The 22,671-nt window shown below is 47.3% G+C and overlaps 1 protein-coding gene across 4 annotated transcripts in view; it reads left to right on the top strand.

Moving 5' to 3' along the window:
• Positions 1-22,671, top strand: part of Ldb3 (LIM domain binding 3) — a 61,632-nt gene that overhangs the window by 28,785 nt on the left and 10,176 nt on the right. For 2 of the 4 annotated variants that reach the window (XM_047552030.1, XM_047552031.1), the window contains 5 exons: positions 6,082-6,264; positions 9,661-9,806; positions 15,843-16,287; positions 17,783-17,963; positions 18,560-18,680. In XM_047552030.1, the coding sequence (XP_047407986.1) occupies positions 6,082-6,264; positions 9,661-9,806; positions 15,843-16,287; positions 17,783-17,963; positions 18,560-18,680 (1,076 nt within the window). The remainder of the gene's footprint in view (positions 1-6,081; positions 6,265-9,660; positions 9,807-15,842; positions 16,288-17,782; positions 17,964-18,559; positions 18,681-22,671) is intronic. The other 2 variants (XM_047552032.1, XM_047552033.1) reach the window with 1 other exon arrangement.

The following is a 22,671-nucleotide window of genomic DNA, read 5'->3' on the forward strand; positions in this document are numbered from 1 at the left end:
CCTGTGTGCGTCCCCCTGAGAGGGGCTATGAGGGCATAGAGAGGACAAGAACTGCCAGCAGAGGGGCAGGGGCCATGCCTTCCAGGTGGGGCCCAGAACAGCTCTGCTCACACTGGCTTCCCACCTCAAGGACCCCACACCCAGGCTAGGGAACCCTGGGAGGAGAACATCGTGGGAATCCAGGTTGTGGCCCCATGGTCAGCCTTAGCCTCCCATGGGGCAGTGTTGGATGAGGGGATACCTCAGTGCCCCCTGCCTCTCCTCCTGCACCCAGCTCCAAACGGAAGGCAGCACCATCCTCCCTCTCCATCAGAAAGCATGCTCTGCAAGCCCCTCTCACAGGCAGGCATTACTCATGCTCAGGCCAAGGAAGCAAGAGAAGGGCTCCTGGACTAAGGGGGCAGTTCATGGTAAACTTGGAGGACCGGGAAAGGGGCTCAGGGGAGAGGAGATGGAAAGAAGACTTGGCAGAGTCTTGGTGGTGGGAAAACAGGGAAGGCAACCAGCTGGATCTTGCTCCTAGCCCTCACCAATGTTCTAATGCTACCCAGAACATTTAGCAAGGGCTAGCCAGAGCAGCAACAGCTGGAAAGGTTCCAGCAGGCTCACATCATCCCATCCCACCCACCTGGTCCCTGACTGCTGGGGATGACAGGCCGAGAACATGAGGACAACTGCCCTTGGCAAATAAAGGCTGATGCCGAGGCCCTACCTTCAGGGCTTGCTGCCGCCTCTCAGGTTGGATGTCCTGAGTCCTTGTCCCACTCCTACCATCTGGACATATCTTTTCTCTCTGCCTCTGGAGACCTTAGCAATCTCACCTGGAAGTGCTGGCCAGGGATGCTGCTCTGTCCTACAGACCTCCCCTGAGATGCTCCCCAAAGTTCCCTGACAGCTTTTTCTCCTCAGCCTCCCAGCTCTTCTTGCCTCCAGCAGTCTGACACCATGGCCACAGCAGGATCAGGGCAGGGCCAGGCAAATATCACTCTGGCTGAGGAATCCACCTTAGGGAGAAAAAGGGGGATTCCTTTCCCCTTTTCCTCCTGGAAAACACGTTTATTTGACTGACATTTTACTGAAGATTTGCAAGGCCCAAGGGTGGCTTGTGGAGCAGGGACTGCCAGACAAAAAGAGGCCCCAGACAGTGGATATCCTGAGGCTGGCGGAGGATCTGAGTCAATCACTCAGAGTTGGTGGGCTCTAGGACCCTTGTCCCTGGCTTCCAGCTTGTTGGAGTTACTCAGTTGAAGACCTGGAAGGTTCTTATTTGCTTTCCTGCCTGCCTTGTGACTTCTCAGCTACCCCAGGCCCCTGTGCGCAGTGTCTTGTGTAACCCCAGGCCAGGGGTCCTTGTGAAGCCCTACGTATAAGCAGCAGAGATATTCCATTCAGTGTCTGTATCTGAGGGCATCTGTCAAGGTGCTTAGCTGTGGTGGGTGCTAAAGGAATTAGAAAGGGACAATGGTGTCTGTGACTATAACACAAGGTTGATTGTGTGGAGTGAGGTTCAGAGAAGGCTTCCTGGAAGAAGAGGTCAGTATGTGTGGTCTTCAGGAATGGTTAGGATTGGAGTGTGTGTAAATAGGAAAGCCTGGACAGGCAGTCCAGGCAACTCTAAGAAGAGCTGCTGATGAGAGGGAGTTAATCACTTGAACCAGAAAGGAGGGAATGCAGAGGAAGTCATGGTCAGTGAGGTCCAGCTCTACAATCTCAGGCTATGGAATTTTTAATGTATTCTGAGGGCGAAGTGGAATGAGCAAAAGGTTTCAGGGTACCATTCCCACTACAGTTGATGGGGAACCAGTCACATAGACCATAATGTCAACCTGGGCCCTGGCCATGCTGCAAAGCAACAGGATCAGGACTCCCCTGAGCAGTAGTCATCAGACTACAAGGATGGAATGCAGACCAGCTGGGTGACGGTGTAAACAATTTCACAACCAGTCACCTGACTGACATTCTGTCAATCATCCAATCAACGGAGATTTTCATACACCACTATCTTAGTTCACACAGTAGCATCAATATCCAATAATGACAATTGCCCCCTTTCACTCCACCAACACCAATCACAATACTCCTATCATCACCAACAGTTCCAAACTGAGCCCAGTGACCATGAACCTCAAGACCCAGAACCACCACTAATATCATCCTTTTCAGATGTAGTATCACCATCATCAATAACAGCATTAACTGGACCCCCACCAAGGACCACCACAACAGAGCAAGGGCAAAGGGTGGTCACACTCCACTTCAATGCTGCCCAGGTAGAAGGAAGAGTCAAACTGTGGAAAGAGTTCTACTCCCATGCAGTTGTAAACATTTGAATCTATTTCAATTTAGTTTGATTTCTGCCTAGATATTTAAAGTGAGTCACAGGGCTGGAGGTGTAGCTCTTTGGTCGAACATGGACTTAGCATACACGAGGTTCTGGGTTCTATCCCCAACACCAAAAACTAACTAACTACATAAAGTGAATTATGATCAAGATAGATAGGAGGCAGTCGTAGAATACTAGATCAGGTTGGGGTGTTCTCACAGGCAGTCTTTAGGACTAAAGCATGTAAGTTCTTGGCAGTGCTTGCTCTCTGATGGCCCCTTTTGGGGATTTCAGAACTTCATTCAGGAACTGACAAGGAACAAGAACCCAAGATCCTTTAAGATGCTCTTTGATGCCTCCTCTCCCTTCCCTAGGCCCTGGCTGCTTGGGGTCTGGAAACAATGGTCCTAGATAGGATGCAACTCAGGAAGGACCCACAAGCAGCAGGCTCATGTTCATGCCCAGGTATCCCTGATAGTGACCTTTGTCCTTTGCTCTGCAAATGGGAATGGTATTAGTGGTCGTGTTGGGACTTGAGGTTCATAGTCACTGGGCTCAGTTTGGAACTATTGGTAATAGGGGGTATTGTGGTTGATATTGAGGTGATCTCCATTATTGCTACGTAAACTAAGATAGTGGTTTAAGAAAATCTCTGTTAATTGGATGATGACAGAAGTCAGGTGACTGGTTGTGAAATTGTTTACACCATCACCCAGCTGATCTGCATTTCATCTTAGTAGTCTGATGACTACTGTTCAGGGGAGTCCTGACCATGTCACTTTGCAGCATGGCCAGGGCCCAGGTTGACAGTGTGGTCTATATGAATGGTGCCCCATTGTCTGATCAATGGTGAATTTTCCTAAGGTCCACATACAGTTCCTCTTTATCCCCTACAATCAGGGTTCATTTAGAGCTATGCTGGGGAGAGCTGCAGGTAAAGTGGTCTAACAGCATATTGGAACAAAGGGAACAGGCAAAGCCAGCTTTTTATTTTCCCAGGCTGGACATTTTCATTGCTCTTATCCTATGCAGTGTCCTTGGTTCCCAGAAGTCCAAGTCCATTGGAAAATCAAGGAGACCCAGGTCCTATGTCAGCCCTGACCTTCTCAACCTGTTCATCCTGTAAGGTGGGCCTGAGCAACCAGCTCAGCAGTGTGATTTCAGAGCCTGCAGCTTCTTCTCTGAGGCAGTCGCATCATGTGAATGCTTCTAGAAGCAGAATTTTTCACAGAGGGTGGGCAAGTGGCCTCATGAAAGGGTCAGGTCCAGACACTGCTGCAGGCCTATAAACTGGATGCCCAAAGCCTCCTCTCTGACCCCTACACTGGGGAAGGCCCCAGGCAAAAGAACATGACCAATGCCCTTGCCCATCCTGGATACTTTCCATGAAGCAGTTGAGAAAAATGGTTCCTTCCCATGGGGCAGTCAACCCACAACTTTGCTACTTCTCCATTTCTATGCTTCCCTGATCCTCACTCTGTTTCATACTCTTTCTTCCACATATCTCACCAGATGGAGTAGAGCAATTGGGTGATGCTTTGGTAAAGAGAATGGGCCCTCTTGCATTCCTATCTAGGGCAAACTTCTCTAGCACTTTGCTACTCCAAGTGTGGTCCACAGGCCAGTAACATTGACATCACTGGGGAGCTTGTTAGAAATGTGGACTCAGTCCCATTCCAGACCTGCTCAACCAGAAGCTGCATTTTAACAAAATCCCCCAGGTGACTCATGTGCATTTAAAGTTTGAGAAGTGTAGTAATTAGGGCTCAAGACCTTCTCTGCCACTTGGCAGCTGTGATGTTTTACCAGAGATACAGTCCCTCCAGATTTCAAACTTCTCATCTGTAAATGACACCATATCCATCATCCATGGTGACTGAAAGGATAAAACAATGAATAATGGGATAAAGCTTATATTGTGGGAAGAACTTGGTAGAGGAAAGTACTCTTATTCCAATTATTGCCAAAAATAATGGTGCCTTTTATTGAAGAAAGATTCTACTTGGCTGATTACAAGAAGAGTTTTCTTTTCTTCCTCCATGAGGTTCTGTATAAGTTTTCAAATCAAAATGACCCTCAAATGTTTTGTCCCTATGGGTAAGTTCCAGAGCCCTGAGCAATTAAATTCTCTGTTTTCATTTCCTCATCTACTAAATAGAGTTGATAATACCCCCATCAGAGGGGTGTTGTGAGGAATTAAAGACATAATGCTTGGCTCATAGTAGGTCAATCAATGAGTTACATGGGGGGTGGAGTTATTCCCACTTATAAGAGTTGCATTTATTTTGTCACTGTTGTTAAAAATACAAATGCCAAAGAACAAAAAATGAGCTGGGTGTGTTTGCAACACCTATAGTCCCTGCTATCTGTGAGGTGGAGGCAGGAGAATCATTTAAGCCCAACAGTCCTAGACGGGTCTGGGCAACACATTGAGACCCTGTCTCAAAAAAAATTTTTTTTTATTTTATATATATATTTTATATTATATATATAAATATATATAATATTATATTATATATAATATATAATATATAAATATATAATATATAATATATAAATATATTATATATATTATATATATATAAAATAGATGTTGATAGACCTTTATTTTACTCATTTATTTACATGTGGTACTGAGAAACAAACCCAGTGTCTCACACAAGCTAGGCAAGCACTCTACCACTGAGCCGCAGCCCCAGCCCTTAATTTTTATTCTTGTCCTCATTTCACAGGTAGCAGAAATCTAATCCCATTAGCCCAGTCTCAAACTGCTTTTCTCTTCCTAGAGTGGTTCTGGGGAAGAGTTGTTTGCAGGATGCCCAGGTATTCAGATTTGGGGCATCTGGGCATCTTGTCTATGTGTATTGGCATCTGGGGGATGTTCTCATCCTATGTGGCCACACTGGTCCACACTGGAAGGGTGGTCATCTCTCTTGTTCCAAGTTATAAAGCCTTTCAGATCTGCTTTATACCTCAGGTGCTCAGGTCCAGGCCCATGTCTTTCTTGGATGTGTGGGACATTCTCTTTGGTATCTAGAGCTCTCAGTGGCATGAAGATCTTTGAGCTTTCTGGTATCTACCTGAACCCTTACCACAAGTCCTGTCACTCCCCAGGGTTTACCCTAAAAGGGCACAGATACCTCCATGTTTGAATCCACCATATGTTACCCACTTCTGGTCCAGATAACCTTGATCTGCACTCCATGATACCTTTTATTCATTTTGCAAATGTATTGTCAGTACCCTGAATCCTTCAGAGCCTGAAGCCCAGGTTCTCACAACTCCAGAGCCTACGGCCTTGATACCCATATATCTTACCTATGCTTTTTTTTTTTTTTTTTTTTTTTGGTGTATCATCCCTCTCCAAAGGTAATACATGCCCCTGACTGAATGATGGACTAAAGGGAAAGGAAAACAAGGAAGGAGAAGAAACTGGTTGATAATTAAATCTACTTTTCCACTGCACTATGTTTTGCCGAGAAAGAAAAGTTAGGAAGCACAAAAACCTGGGGGAAATTTTTCCCGCCAGGATTGAGAATGTTTTTGATGTTACCAAGCCCTACCATGGTCTGAGCTTCCCCTCCTAAGATCCCAGAGGAGCTCTTTTCCTGCACCTGGAGGATGCACCCTCTGGAAGATCCTGCTCTGTTCACAATAACCCACCTGTTGCGACTGCACCCACCTGCCCCCATGCAGAGGGCCCCCACAGGGTCTGGGGCCCCCTTGATTTGTTATCTTTTTTGGTCCCGCCTCATCAGCACCCCTATTGAGCATGCTCCAGTGTGTACCAGCCAGGCCTCCACCCCGCTGCTGCCCGCTTCTGCCCAGCCGCCTGCTGCTGCCTCTCCCAGTGCAGCCTCGCCACCCCTGGCCACAGCTGCTGCCCATGCTGCCACCGCCTCTGCTGCAGCCCCTACCTCGATCCCTGCGGACAGTCCAAGGTAACCAGCCCACAGGTGCTTCCCTTGACCAAGGGAAAGAGCAGTAGGAAAGGCCCCACCCTGTATACATCTGTGGGCAGCGGGGTTCAAGGTGGTTAGGGCCCAGGGGTTTCCCAAGAAAGCCAAAGCCAGCACTGCATGGTACAGAGTATGAAGGGGAAGCTGGGATGCTTTTCAGGGAACTGCTCCATCTGTGACTAAGAACAGAGGCAGGAACATTCCCCTGTCAGCCAGGGATACATCTATAGTCACAGATGTAAAAGTTTCACACACAGACAAAAGTGTGCACACATGCAGATGACAAAGTGAACTGTATAAATAGTCCTTGGTGCTGGGCACAGCGGCACATGCCTGTAATCGCAGTGACTCAGGAGGCTGAGGTAGGAGGATCACAAGTTCAAAGCCAACCTCATTGATTTAGTGAGGCCCTAAGCAACTTAGTGAGACCCTGTCTCAAAATAAAAACAGAAAGGACTGGGGATATGGCTCAGAGGTTCAATCCCCAGTACAAAATATGTATGTGTGTGTGTGTGTGTGTGTGTGTGTGTGTGTGTGTGCGTGTGTGTGCATGTGTATACAAACACACACACACACACACACACACACACACATATATATGGTACTTGTTCATGGAACTCAGCAGCTAGGGGAGAATAAAAGTTGTTCCAAAAGGTTGGGGAAATTAAGGAAGGCTCCCTGGAGGAGGGAACATTGAGCTGGGTAGAGAAAGCTGGTCAGATTTGAACAAATAGTTGAACCACGACTTGCCCTTGCCCACTCCCTTCCCTCTCTTCTCTTGATAGAGAAGCATGTTAACTCCAGAGACACCTGATGTATGTAGTAGTACTTAAATTTCTGCTCCACTACCTCTGGTCTGTAACCTTGAGAAAGTGACTGAACTTCTCTGAACTTCCTTATCCTCATCTGTTAAGATTTTTAAAACAAGCCTAGCATAATTGTGCACACCTATAATCCAAGTGACTGGGGACACTGAGGCAGAAGGATCATAAGTTTGAGGCCAGCCTCAGCATCTTAGTGAGATGCTCAAAAAAAAAAAAGTTCAAAACAACACGTATTATTTATGGGGTTGTGATGGAAAAAGTGTACATAAAACACCAAGCACATAAAAAGGATATAAGTACTTCAAGTTCCTCCACCCCAACCTGCCCTCCTGGATACCCAGAGAGGCAGAAAACAAAGCAAGGGGTTGCAGAGAGGCAGAAGAGGTGGGATGGACAAGTTACTCTGGAGTGAACAGTGAGTGCAACAGCAGGGGTTAGCCCAGCTCTTTCTGGACTTCCTGGAGTTGTCCAGTGGTGTTTGCAGTTAAGACCCCAGCTCCCCTAGTTCCCCATGTGCCCCTACCCCAGGATTTTGCCTTCCTGGGTCAGGGTGCATAACTCAATGGTTCAGCCTGAGGAGGTAAAGTGACCCATAGGCCTGTCTGCTGTCCCTACCCTGGGCTTCACAATGCCAAGCCCAGTCTTTTCCCAACCCATCTCAAGCCTTAGGGGTGAGCCTGGGCCTGGGCTTCTGGGCAGGTTTTATCTCAGTTTTCTAGGGAAGGGTTAGTAATCTGCTTCCCATCTCCATGCCAGAATCTCTTTGCATAAGGATCTTGCTACCTGCACAAAAATTTTGAGGGTAAGAAATGTCCCTATTGCTGAGTGGGAATAAGCCTCCCAATTTGGATGGGGAACTAGATGCTGGAGCTATCCAGTCTCATACCCTGCCCCTGCCAAAGGGCAAGCTCCAGCACCAGTTCCAGGCCTCTGTGTCCTGGGCTTGCCTACCACAGAGCGCCTGAAACCCTTGGGACACCTGCAGCAGGGTGAGTCCTTCCTTCCTTTTGTCTTGCCAGGAGAGCTAGGACCTGGGTAGAACTTGAAGAGAGAACAGAGGGCTGCCCAGCAGAGCACTGGTCTAGGGCAGAAGAGGTCATGGGGTTGTATTCTGAGCCCAATTAACTTCCTTCCCTGCATATGGACTAGAAGGAGCTAGAACTAGAAGGAGCCCCATTAGAGGAAAATGTACATACCTGCCTTTCATCAGAACTTGGCTTTGGAGTTCTCACTGGATGTCTTCACTTGTTTGCTCTCCCCACCCTAGTCCCTTACATAGGACCTGTAGCTCCTACGATGCTGGCAAAGTGTCCACCACTGTGGGAGACACTAGTTCACAACCACTGACCTGTGGCCTTGTCCGAACCACAGCGGAAGCTGAGAACTCCTTTAAAACCATCTCTTCCTCTTTCACTGAGGCCCCTACTTTGCTGGTCTTGGCACAGAGATCTATCCACAGCAGGGGAGGCAGGCCCAGGGAAAGGAGACAATGGCCTCAATCTATCAGAAACTTGGCATGGTGACAGAAAAAGTGTGCATAGCCCCCAAGTCTGGGATGCTGGCTCTCTGAGGATCCTTTTACCTTTGCCTTGTCTGGGGCAGCCCCACAAGTCCCCCTGGATCTACTCAAGAGCTTAGTAGCAGGTTCTTATCCTAGGACTCCCCCCATCTTACAGTTCTGTCAAGCAAGAATGAATGACCCCTGGGCCCAAGGGGAACAGGTGGAAGGAATGCAGGAAGCTATAAGCTGGGGTAAGGGACACACATCCATGGGGCTTTCTTCTCCAGCACCCTCACCAAAGACCCATTTGTCGTGAGTGTAGTCACCTGTCCACTTTAGGATTTGAAAGATGCATGAAGAAAGCAAAGTGTTCATTAATTTTAAATGAAGAAAAAGTCCTCACAAACAAATGAAACTGGGAAACACTGGATCGAAGTTCAACGAGCGCTAAACTCAGGCAGTTCTCAGAGTCTTCAGCTCCCCAAGAGGAGAGGCCAAGAACAGCTGCTTCTGGGGGCAGTGAACTAAGACACTTTTCCCCCCATCTCTTTTGGTTCCAGAGTCCCTGGGCCACATGTGGGAAGAGGCTGCTCTAAGCCTCTCAACAGCTAACCCAGTGGGAGGAGGCAACAGGAACTGCAGGTGGAAATGGAGTACGTTTGCTTCAGGGAGCTGCCTGGGGCCTCCTACAGCACTTGCTGGACATTCTTGTTCAGAAACCTGAGATTTCTGCTCCCTCCAGCAAAAACAGAAAAAAAGAATACAAAGAGGAGACCAGGTCAGAGGCCCCAGGAAAGTGCAGGTTTTCCAGGTGTCCTCTTGTCTATGTGGTTCTCACTCTCTCCAAAGACAATAGCACTAGCTACAGGGAGAAGCTTTCTCCCCTCTAAGATCCCCCTGGCTTTTCTTTCACAGCCTCTGGCAGACATCTCTATCACTTCTCCTCCTCATAGAGAATCCTAAAGATCAAGAAACCAACCTGCTATGGATGCAGGCCCCAGGGCCCACATGGGACTGTCTTTCTTGCTATAACGCTTCCCCTCTTGGTTCCAGACCTCAGGCCTCTACCTACAACCCTGCAGCAGCCACCTCTCCAGCACCAACTGCCCATACCAGCTACAGTGAGGGTCCAGCTGCCCCTGCACCCAAGCCCCGAGTTGTCACCACTGCCAGCATCCGGCCTTCTGTCTACCAACCAGGTGAGAGGCAGAGTGGGAGGGAGGTTGTCTAGGTTGGGCAAGAACTCAAGGAATCATAAGTGCAAGAGCCCTTGTTCTTTCCATGTACCTCCTGCCCCCACACATGCACAATGTCCCCCTTTGTGTGGGTGAGTCTCTCCTACCTGACACACATACCATTTTTGCATAAGGCAAACTGATGAAGGGAGGAAGCTAAGAACTTGTTTTGGAAAGAATGAGTTAGGTCTTTCTAAGGGAGAGGGAAGGAAGACAGAGAAAGTTTTTTGTGTGTCATAAAACAGTGTGAAATGACAGAGTGAATTGACAAAGAAGCCATGGGGTAAAGAAGAGTGCACACAGTCTAGACTCAGAAGCACATCCGTTAAGGCACAGGAAACCCAACTCCCTCCACCTCACCCCACCCCCACCCCAGAGAGTTTTTCTCTTGAGACTAGAGTGCAGAGGTGGTAAGGCTGGGAGGTAAGCAAGGTCTTGCTTGAAGTTGCTTGAACTTTGTGCGTGGGGCAGAGGCAGCAGGCTCAGCCCTCTGTTAAAAACAGAGATTCCTCAGACGGCCGTGTTGGGTATGGGCGCAGAAGCGCGTTAGCGTCCGACTCCAGGGCTGCTACAGCAAGCAAACTATCTCATCTCTCAGGCCCTGAACTTTCTCAGTTGATAATTGGTAATGACACTACGTACACCCCGTGTTCTAGGAATGAAATGACGCTCCTAGCAGGGTGCCTAGCTTACAGAGGTAGGCATAGAAAACACCTAAGTTAAAACTCACCGGATGAGGTGGCATTTCTGATGGGGCTGCAAAGGTGAAAAATCTCGGATGGAGGGGGCGGAAGTGGTTGCCCCCCAGCAGACTGGGGACAACGGAAGGAGCTTGGAAAGGATGGGAAACGGCGGGTGGAGCTGAGGCCCAGTGCGGGCGCGAGGAGGGCATTTCCGCCCCGCCCTGGGCAGGCCCTCCTGGCACTTTCCGGAGCGGCTCCGCGCTGTGGCGCCCCGGTGCCGGCCGCCGACTGTCCCCCGCGGGCCCGCCAGGGGGCGGCACGGCTCCGGGAGCGTGCACTGGCGGGCCCGCCCTGCGTCTTTTTGCTGCTCCTTCCCGGGCTGCGGCCCAGGCGGGCGAGACGTGCTGGAGCCGCGGGTCTTCGCGCCGTTTCCAGGCGGTGCAGACATTAACTCATTCCTGCCTGGAGGGGAGGAGGTGGCCTGCTTCCACCTCCCTCTCCGGGGGAGGCCCGGCCGCCGACAGGGTTCCGGGGGCGGCTGGCAGGCGGCCCAAGGCGAAGCCGGGAGTGTGGGCCCGCGCGGCCGAGTCCCGGCCGTAGCTCCCCGCGGAGCCTCCTCCCGGCCGAGGGCGGCGTTCGCAGCCCGGATCTTATCGCTGGCGCCGAGGCTCGGCGTCCGCTCCCCAGAACACCTGGGGCCGGGGAGGGGCGGCGGCGGCGCGGAGGCCGGGCCGGCCTCGCCGTGGGCGAATGGGACCGCGGGCCAGGGGACGGCCACATCGGCCCGCGGGCCGGGCGGCAACCGGTGGCTCGCGGAGAGCCAGGCCCGGCCCGGCGTGAGTCAGAAAACACCTTGTTTAATTACATAGTCCCGAGGCCGCCGAGTGCGATAGGGGCCTTTTGAACTTGCCAATTAGAGATGAAATATCACCTTCTAATTTGGACGGGCTTAATTCCCTCACGCAAAAATAGCAACAGCCCCGGGGTTCCGAGATGGGATTTGGAGTCCCTCCTGGCACGTCGGGGATGGCGAGGCTAGGCAGGCCACGAGGAGCCCCACTTCCCAGAGAACAGGGGACCCGATGGGGGAGGGGAGCTGCTGAGCTGGGCCACCGCGGAGAGGAAGGCCCCTTCTCTGGTTGAGTACAGCCCTGGGCAAGGAAGCAGGTCCAGAGCCTAGCTTGCCTCTGCGACACTTCTGTGTTGTAGGGCCTTAGAAAGGAGGTTGAGCGGTGGGAAGTTCGGGGGCTCTGGAAAGCTTTCCCGTGGGAGGAAGTGAATGTCTCCGCCAGGCACAGGGAATAGGGTTAGAATTGCTAAAGCGAGGGCCGGTCTTACTTGGAAAGGGTGTGCAAAAGCATGTTTTGCCTTCTAGGGAGTGGTTAAGCAGGGATCTGCCGCGGGGTAGGGCTGCCTGAGCTCCAGTTTCAGCTAGGCAGCTGGCTAGTTGGATGACCTCTAGGTCGTTACTTAAGCTTTCCAAGCCTCAATTCCTCATCTGTAAAATGGTCATTCTAACATATATCTGCCTCGTTGCGTTGCATGAGGTATTACATGAAATAACACACACAAAGGGCCTGGCATATGGACGCCATCAGTATTTGGTAGCCAGTATTTTGATTAGGACAGCACCATACAAGAGGAAGAAATTTGGGGGTAAGCATATGTATTTTCTTTTAAGTAAAAGAAAGCAGGCCAGAGGATATAGCTCAGTGGTAGAGCCCTTGCCTGGTATGCTTGAATTCCGGGTTCAAGCCCCAGAACCCTACCCCTACACACACAAACACAAATTCTAGACAGTATCCTTGGGAGCTAAGTGCTTTGAATGTTCAAATTACATTAGTCAATGTAAAACTAGTGCCCTTGAGTATGAAAGACAGTACTGCAATGAGTTATAAAAAGTAAAAGAAAGCAGGTGAAATTAGTTTAAATATGTTTTATTTCTCAGTACATTCAGAATATCTGAGTTGGGCACATTGGTGGTGCTTGCCTGTAGTCAAGCTATTCTGGAGGCTAAGGCAGGAGGATCATTTGAGCCCAGGAATTCTAGGCCACGCTGGGCTGTTGCCTATACCAAGACCCTGGCTAAGAAACAAAACAACAAAATTCCAGCACATATTAAATATAAAATGATTATTAATGGGATACTTTATATAAAGTATCTCTTTATTCTCTTACTGAGTCTCAAAATTTTATATTTTATACTTACTGCACTTCTCAATTTGGAATAACACCATTTCAGAGGCTCAGAGTCCACAAAGGACTATGGGTTGGACAGCACAGGATTAGGGCTTTTGTTCATAATCCTTTTTAGCAGAGAGCAGCACTTCATCCAAAAGAGAGAGAGAAATTTCACACAGAATCCCATTATATAAAACAGGGCCAGATCATCTCTCTCTACTATTCTTCCCTGGTTTTATTTTTCAAGTCACCCTCACCCCTAGCAAGGGAGACCCTCTGCTCCAGGCACTAGGGAGCTATGCAAGGTTATTGGGGAAGGGGGCAATATCTTGAATTTGGGCTTTACAAAATGCATGGGGTTGTAACTCAGTGGTAGAGCACTTACCTAGGATATGTGAGGCACTGGGTTCAATTCTCAGTATCACATATAAATAAATGAATAAAATAAAGGTCTCTCAACATCTTAAAAATATTTTTTTAAAAAATGTACTATGTCACTATCATAGGTTACTACCACACCCTGTGAGGCAGGCAGGGGTAACATACATTCCACCACCAGTGAATAAGCTAAGTTCCAGGTTATGTGACTTCAGAGTGCCACATCTCCCTCCCCTCCTCCACTCTGTAGTCTACCTGGGCTGGACTTTGCAGGTGACCACCAGGCCATTAGATGAGATGAGATGAGCTGGCAATACCTCCCAACCCTAGCACCCAGGGATGTCCACCTTACCATCCTCATATTTAGTAACATATACACACCCTGCCAGGGACCTGACTGGACACTTTATGTTTCTTATATTCCTTAAACTTCATAATAACCCTGTGAAGTACTAAAATTTATTACTTTTTTTTTTTTTTGGTGGAATGGGGATTGAACCAGGGGCACTCTACCACTGAGCTACATCTCCAATTATTATTATTATTTTAAGAAAGGATCTCACTAAGTTGCCCAGGTTGGCCTGAACTTGTGATCCTCCTTCTCAGCCTCTCAGGTAGCTGGGGATTACAGTCATACACCACTGCATCCAGCTGTTATTACTGGGATTTTTGTGGGGGCGCGTACTGGGGATTGAGCTGAGGGCACTCAACTACTATTTTGTATTTTATTTAGAGACGATGTCTCACTGAGTTGCTTAGCACCTCTCTTTTGCTGAGGCTGGCTTTGAACTGGAGATCCTCCTGTCTCAGCCTCCAAAGCTGCTGAGATTACAGGTGTGGACCACGGCGCCTGGCAATTATTACTGTTTTAGATGAGGAAACTGAGACCCAGGGAAGTTGAAGAATTTGCACAAAGATGCACTGTCAGGAAATAGTAGAGCTGGGACATGAAGCCTGGCCCTTTTTTTTTTTTTCTTTTCTTTTTCCTTTTGGTGGTGCTGGGGATCACTCATGACTGGCAAGAACTCTACCACTGAGCGACGCCCCCACTCAAGCCAGGATTCTTCATACTGTGCTACATGCCAGACAATGGGGTCTTCTCTATATTAGGAATGATTCCACAGTAACCTGGCACACTAAGATTTTCTGGAAGTTGGACTTGTGTTCTTTGCAGCTTAAGGTATAGAAAGGAAGATTTTAAAGTCACGTGCTGCCACTCACTCTGCCTGAGCCCTACTGACTTTAAGTGTAAAAGGGGATAATGTGAGGATTGATTCACATGATGTGCTATGTGCCTAATCCAGCCCTTTAGTAAGTGAAAGGAAGATTCTGTATGGAGAAGCTTCTACCACTGGAAACCCACATCACTCCCAGGCAGGGCTGTAAAGAGTTTTTATTCCTTCATACTCCATATTCATAGGCATGGTCCTTACCCACCCCCAGCAAGGATAGTGTTTGCATGTTCCAGGTTTTCCTAACTCTGAAGGGCCAGTCATCTGGGAATAGAAGGTGCAGAGTTAAAGCAACAAACCACAGGTCACCCAAGATAGCCCCAGAGCACCAGCTGGAAAAGAGAGACCAGAGGTAGGAACAGGGTCTCAAGCCCAACTAGGGCCCAGTGGGTGCTTCTATCCTAAGCACAGTCCATCCCAATTCAGGTTCAGCTCAGGGATGGAGAGGGAAGTTGCCCTGACGTGTTTCCTGGGGTTGGGGGCATGAAGCTGCTTTCCAGAGAAGCAGACTGGGCAAAAGTGAGGCTTTGGGAACCTCCCTTGCTGGAAGAAGTGGCCAGCTGGACCATATGCACAGGACACAGCTAGGTCTACCCTGGCTGGTCCCACAGCAAAAGGCAGCAGAAAGTTGGGGTTTGAGAGCCCAAGGTGAGAGAGCTTTGGGTAAGCAGCTGCAGTGCCCTGCAGTGTTTCCGCTCTCAATGAGTGTCAGGAGAGGGTTCTGGAAGTGGGACAGCCCATTCTCTTCCCCATGCTCAAATTTCCTTGGTAACCATTAGGGTGTCACTCCAACACTCTCAGTTTGCACCAAAGTGGTATGGGGAAGCCAGGACCAAGAGAGCAGCTAGACCTCAGCTGCATCACACCAAAACATCTGCCCAGGTTGGCTCTCAGTGACTCCTCCAAGACCCCCATCAAACCAAGATGGAATTTCCCCCAATCCAAATCAAGCAAGCCTGTTTTTCAAAGAAAGTGATTTTGTAGCTAAACCTGAAACCCGAACTTGAAAACCCAGCTGCTGGGTCATCTGCTTTGCTAGGAAGACTGGACTCAATCCAGGTACACCAAATGCATGCTGGTTGAAACACATGCTGGAGTCAAATCACGGGTTTCAACTTAAAGCATCCCCCAGTCCAAGCTGAACCGACCCACTCCCACCCTTTTTCTGGCCCAGGCACCCCCTACCCCGACTCCCTACCTTCAGCAGGGCTTAGACAGCCAAGCCCTGGTGAGCCCCACCCTGCACAGCTGCAAATATTTATAGTTATATCCTTTTCCCAGCCCTGTCCAAGCTCCCCAGGGCTTTGCTGCATTTGCTTACTCTTTATTTCCCTGGGCTCCTTTGCTGAGAATTAAAATCTGGGGCATCAAGAAGTTCAGGAATGTGTTTTCCATAAAAATCAGAATTGTATTGTTCTAACATTAAAGTCACCTTTTGCAGTTCTCTGGCTGGGGGTGTGGGGAGAAGCAGGGAAAGAAACACCTGACAGATTTTTCTTTGTTTTTTTTTTTTTTTTGGCTTGCAGTGCCTGCATCTACCTACAGCCCATCCCCAGGGGCCAATTACAGTCCAACTCCCTACACCCCTTCACCTGCGCCAACCTACACCCCCTCACCTGCCCCTGCCTACACCCCCTCACCTGCTCCCACCTATTCTCCCTCCCCTGCTCCAGCCTATACCCCCTCACCTGCCCCAAACTATAACCCCACACCCTCGGCGGCCTACAGTGGGGGCCCAGCAGAATCTGCCAGCCGTCCCCCCTGGGTGACAGATGACAGCTTCTCTCAGAAGTTTGCCCCTGGCAAGAGCACCACCTCCATCAGCAAGCAGACCCTGCCCCGGGGTGCCCCAGCCTACACTCCGACAGGTCCCCAGATGACCCCCCTTGCCAGGGGTACTGTGCAGAGAGCTGAGCGCTTCCCAGCCAGCAGCCGGACTCCACTCTGCGGCCACTGCAACAACGTCATCCGGTATGGTCCACTGGGGGGCTGGAAGGGTGGGCACATAGGTGCTTTCCACAATCTGAGCCGCGCAGTGAGGGGGATGGGAGGACAGGGGTAGAACAGACTAAAGTTAGCCACACTGCAGGGCAGCCTTCCAACCCTCTGGCCCACCAACTGGTCTAACTCTCTGAGCTTCAGCTTCCATACTTGTGTGACACCCACAACCCCGGGGAGTTGGGAGGATTCCATGAGGTAAGTGGGTGAAGCTCCCAACTTGGTGCCTGGTGCCAGGAGCTTCCCCTTGGGCTAAGGCCGGGTCCTGGGAATCGCCAGTCTTGTTGTCAGTAGGTTTATTGGGCATGTTGCAAGCTGGCTGACAGTGCTGGTTTTGACCTAGCTTTTCTTTGGGGTTGTTTCTGGGTCTTGCCACAGACAGGCCTGTGTTACTCAGGGAATCAGTGGGCACTTGACTGAAATGAAAACAAGTCACTTCAGGTCTAGAAGCCTGAGGTCACAGATGGTGTTTATTTGAACAGTATATTTGTATGTTTGTGATGTGAGCTTACATATATGAAAAATATATGAAAAATATGCTATTTTATGGGTTTGTGTATGTGTGTGTGTGTGTGTGTGTGTGTGTGTGTATGTGTGTGTGTATGTGTGTATATAGAGTGTGTGTATGTGTGTGCATGTGCGTGTGTGTGGGTTTGTGCTGGGGATTGAACCCAGGGCCTCATGCATGCTAGGCAAGGGTTCTACCATTAAATCATAAACTCAGCCTTCTTATTTAAAAATAAAGTAACACATACTTGTTAGAGAATAATTAGAAAATATGGAAAAGTAAAAATTAGAACATAAAAAATTTCCTTATAGTCCCAGTGTTCTGACTGCTAATGTGGAACTAGACTATCACGTTTGTGTCCTGGGTCTACTACTTCCTGGCCCTACCGTTTTTAATTACTTAATCTCTCTGTGCCTCAGTTTTCTTCCCCCAAATAGGCATCATAATAGTTACTACTTCACAGGATTAAAGATTAAATAAGGGACTGGGGTTGTGGCTCAGTGGTAGAGCACTCCCCTGGCACGTGAGGCACTGGGTCCGATCCTCAGCACCCCATAAAAATAAATAAAGGTATTGTGTCCATCTACAACTAAAAACTTTTTTAAAAAAGATTAAATAAGTTAATAAATGCAAAATTATTCTTGTATAGTATCTGGCACAGAGTATTTAATAAATCACATCCATCATCAGTAGCATCACTATTCTTCTTATAATTATCTGTGTTCAGCTGAATTCTGTCATGTGCTTACCCAGTTCCCTATGGTAGGTTCTCTTTATTTTAAGTGATGGGACAATGGACACCTTTCTGTATGGAGCTTTCTCTGAATTTTATATTATTTCATTTAGAACAACCACAAAAGTGGGAGTTACTGGGTAAATGTATGAAGATTGTTGGGATTCTTAAGATATTCGTTCCAAGTTTTGGGGGTTCCTATTAGGTGCTGTTCTCTGCCTCCCCAGGGGTCCTTTTCTGGTAGCCATGGGCCGTTCCTGGCACCCAGAAGAGTTCAACTGTGCCTACTGCAAGACCTCCTTGGCAGATGTGTGCTTTGTGGAGGAGCAGAACAATGTTTACTGTGAGCGGTGTTATGAGCAGTTCTTTGCCCCGCTCTGTGCCAAATGCAACAACAAAATCATGGGGGTAAGTGGACAATATTCTTCTCCTCTGACCCTTGTCTTTTCCTCAGCCCTGATCAACCTCCTCTCCCTCCCCTAATATTATGAGGTCCCATTAGGAAGCCAAGAAATTGCTGATAACAGAGAGAAAATAATTCCATTTCTGTCCTCTAAGTGAGTTGGTTCGCCACCAGTGAACCAGGGAGCAAATGAATTTGGAACAAGAGATGATTATATGTCTGTGCAACACAGCTTCAAGTGATGGTGGAACTTTTGCCAAGCAAGTTGTTGCTTCTCAGCCTGGTCTTGCCTACTCACCTGCATGTGGCCTTGACCCTCGATGCCCTTTGGTAAAGTGGCAGTAATAAGCAGGACCTCCCTCCCAGGTTTATGGGAAGATTAGGCATCACAGCTTATATAACAGTGCATAGAACCAGCAAGCACTGGACGCTGGGAACTCCCTCCTCTACTCTTGGTGTATCCAAGGTTTGCTTCTTGGGCTCACCTGCCCTGTTCCCTAGTGACTGCTCAGTCAGTGGCTGGGACCTGGTGAGAAAATTAAGCCTGATTCCCTTTCTCCCCTGGAACTTTCCATCCTGAGTTCATACTTTTTCCCCCCAGGAAGTGATGCATGCCCTGAGACAGACGTGGCACACCACCTGCTTTGTCTGTGCAGCCTGCAAGAAGCCTTTTGGGAACAGCCTCTTCCATATGGAAGATGGAGAGCCCTACTGTGAGAAAGGTAGGAAACTGGGATGTAAAGCAAATGCAGAGCAATGCAGGCAGGCAGGAGCTGAGTGGGGCACTAACTCCTGCCTGTATCCCTTCATATCTGGCCATCCAGATGCTTTTAGTTTTTTAGAAAGGTTTTTGGTATTTTCAGTTTTTGCTGTGCTGGGGATCAAACCCAGGGCCTAGACAAGTCATCTACCAGTGAGCTACATCCCCAGCTCTTGTTTTTGGTTTTGTTCTTAATGTCAAAATCTTGCTAATATTACACAAAGAAAGTTAATTGAACTATTTCCTCTGTTCATTTGATTGCAGCCTTCAAGGAAAGGGAGGCAGAGTCTATAGCTTATTTTACACATTCAGCGTCTGCTCTCTTCCCTGCTTCAAATGTATGAGTCACAAGTTGGCCTCATAACCACTTGGGAAACCTTTCAGGTTGTTTTGACGTGGAGACCCAGGTCTAGTCTGAAAAAGCCTACGTCTGGACTTCGTCCCAGGTCCTATTCCTGATTCTGTCTCAGTCTGGCTTTGAACCCCGAATGAGTTACTACAGCAGTTTGAGCTTCACTGTCCTCATCTGTAAATCCCTGACTTACAGAGCTGTGATGAGGATGAAACCAGAGAGTGTAAAGTGTGGAATATGGGAGTGTCCCCTTCCTCTGTGCATACCGTGTTTATCACTTTGATATTCTGTCAGGTTCCTGTAAGTTTGTTGTCTGAATTAGAGAATTTTTTTGTACCCCGATAGGTTCCATATGGTGTCTTGAAATGTGAAGCGAATTATTTTAAGTTGAGGAGACACAGCACTCTTTAAGATACTTGAGAGTCCTGGCTAGCTGGCCATTCACTCCCTCATTCTTTCATTCCTGCTTCTTTAGGGAGGAGCTTGGGGTTGGGGAATGTGGACATGAAAGTTAAGACAATAGCACCAGATTATCAGAAAAGGAGAAGGCAAGCACGCTGATTGTGAAGAATAACAGAACTGCAGTGGCAAAAAGAGAAACATGGTAAATTAGTTTACTTTCAAATCAGAAAGGGGAAATCATTCCAGTTACTCCAGGGAAAAAGCAAAACAAAATAAAACTTTTCCCTGTGACAGTAAATTATAAAACAAACAAACAAAAAACACTTCTTGGGTTGTAATGCTGGTGAATTCTCTTTTCTGCTCTGAAGTTAACTGAATGACTTTAAACCAACTTACTAAGTCACTCTGTGTCTCAATTTCCATATCTGTAAAAGGGCGCCAGTAACACTAGTCATTACCCCTCTTATATGGTGTTGATTGGTAATTAATGAAAGTGCTGTTATGTCTGTGCAAATTGATACTATTCATCAACTAACAGCAATGCACTTTGGATAATTTGTGATAAGCCACAATTTATGTCTGAGACAATGAAAGAATGATAGATTTCTACTATCCCTGCTGGCGCTCTCTACAGCAACCTCCCAAAAAAAGATTTTCAAAAATGATGTTTTGAGTAAACTGTCCAGCAATGTGATAGTCTAGTATTAAGGAAAGACAGCTAGGAAGCAGATTCCCTTCAGATCTAGGTGCCCTGAGAGATGCACATGGGCTCTTCAGGCTTGGTGTGAACATGAACGAAGGGCTTACCTTTTCTGAGTGTTTCCTCATCCAGACTGCCTGCTTCAGAGGCTGCTATAGGGTTGACTGAGATGATGCATGCAAAACTCTTAGCAAAGCACTGACCCACAGTAAGTGGGCAACATGAGTGGCCCTTGAAATGGTTCGGAGACCCATAGCTCTCTATGGAACACAATTTAAAATCCACTTCCTAGGTTGGGGATGTAGCTCAGTGGTAGAGCTCTTAGAATGCTTGAGGCCTTAAATTCAATCTCCACCACCAAAAAAAGAAAAAAAAAGAAAAGAAAATCTACTTAAGCAATAAGCAAATGTTGAAGGCAAGGCAATGAGACTAATTTTTATTTTAGAAAAAGCACAAGAAAATGAGTATGCTTTTTGAATACAATGAATGATTGATATTCTTAGGAACAAGGTAAAGAAAGGAGAACTAGGTGATCCAACAGTTAGATAAAGCCAAGTATGGTTGGTTAAACTGCCTCAGAATTGGGCCTCTCACATACTAGACAAGTGCTCTATATCACTACAACCCCAACCCTCTTGTCATCTTTTTTTTTTTTTGTCAACAACTTGTAAGAAAACACAGAAAGGAGTCCTGTCAAATTTGCTGATTGAGCCAGAATGTCAGGGTCTAGACTCAGAAAGATTTCTGATGGACTGCAAAGATTAACTGAATTTTTTAAATCTAAAATACAAGTAAGACAAGTTTGAAAGTCAACCCTCTCACATATGAACCTGTACCTGAGTGGTTGCAAGTCTGGCAAAGCATCATAATCATCTAGGGAGCTTTGAAAGCCAGAGAAAAGGGCTGGGGATATAGCTCAATTGGTAGAGTGCTTACCTTAAAAGCACAAGGCCCTGGGTTAAATCCCTAGCACCACAAAAAAAAAAAAAACAAAAAAAACAAAAAAAAAACCACAACACTAAAGAAAAGATAAATTCCAGACCTACATAAGCAAAATCTTGCCCATTATTATTATTCTAAAATTTAGTTAGGTTTGGGAATCAGAGCTGTTTCTTAAAGTGTAGTCCTAAGACCAGTGGCTTCAATATTGCCTGAGAACTTGCTAGAAATGGAAATCTTTGATTCCCCACTCCAGACCTGTGAATCAGAAACTCAGGGTGTACAGCTTAGTGATCTGTGTTTTACCAAATCCTCTTTGTGATTCTAATGTTTGAGGACCATTGCTAGAGAAAAGCGCTAAGCCATTTTTTTAAACACAGAGCATCTGTAGTGTAATGGATGGAAATCCTTTTATAATAGCAATAAGATCCATTAAGGGCTGGGGAGATAGCTCAGTTGGTAGAGTGCTTGCCTTGCAAGCACAAGGCCCTGGGTTTGATCCCCAGCACTGCAAAAAAAAAAAAAAAAAAAAAAAAAAAAAAGATCCATTAAATGCAAAGGTAATGATTCACCTTGGGACATAAAATAATTAGTCAAAGAAAATTATGAAGACTTAGAAGAGTAAATGAGGACCTAGATTATCTCCTGGGTAGAAAGACCCATGCATGTGCAAATTTAATTCGGAACCAATGACAATCTCATTTTATAGATTAAATGAGGAAAAATATCAATAAAAATGTATTAGGATCAGATATGTGCTACCAAATTTTCAAACAAAGTGGCCATTCTCCACATCATTACAAAATCAAGTTTAAAATTTAAAAAAAAAAATCAGTTAGGGGGTAAGTCTAGATATTTCGGAAATAGGTTCAAACTGTTTTAAAAGCTTAATCTGTGAAAACCTGCAGGAGAGGGAGTCACTATTTAGTACCTTTGCTTGAACCATGTTTTTGTTTTCTGTTCATCATTTATCTGTCAAATGTGTATTAAACTTGTACTTTGAGCCAGTCCCCATTAAAGCTACTGTGCATAGTCAAGCATGGCAGTTCTCTGCCCTCAAAAACCTCAACCAAATGGAACATTACAGGATATGCTGCCATATACATGGACGTTCAAGAAAGATGGGTAGTTCTCTGGATGGATGAATGGATGGATGAATGGATGGATGGAAGGAAGGAAGGATCGATGATTGATGGGTAGATGGATGAAAGGATAAAGAAGGGAAGACCTCAGGAATATCATCTAATCTCTCTTGATGGAGGTGGGACATGAGAACTTCCCAGTATGAAGATTTAACCCAAAAGATTACAGAGATTCAATGGTGAACATGGGGGAGGTTTCCAAACCTGGGATGTGTTTAATACAGAGACACAGTAGTGTGACAGACAGCCTAGAGTACCTGAAGACTGACTGGGAGTAATGAGAAAGAGGTCAGAAGGCAGGTACAGGGCTTGGCTCAAGTGGAGATGGATTAGCCAACACCCCACACTAATAAGCTCCTATTGGGCATAGAATAAAGCCTAAACCTGCGGCAACTTTCTAAAGGGAGTAGAACCATGT

This window comes from Sciurus carolinensis, chromosome 5 (genome assembly GCF_902686445.1).
Source record: "Sciurus carolinensis chromosome 5, mSciCar1.2, whole genome shotgun sequence".
Classification (NCBI taxonomy): domain Eukaryota; kingdom Metazoa; phylum Chordata; class Mammalia; order Rodentia; family Sciuridae; genus Sciurus; species Sciurus carolinensis.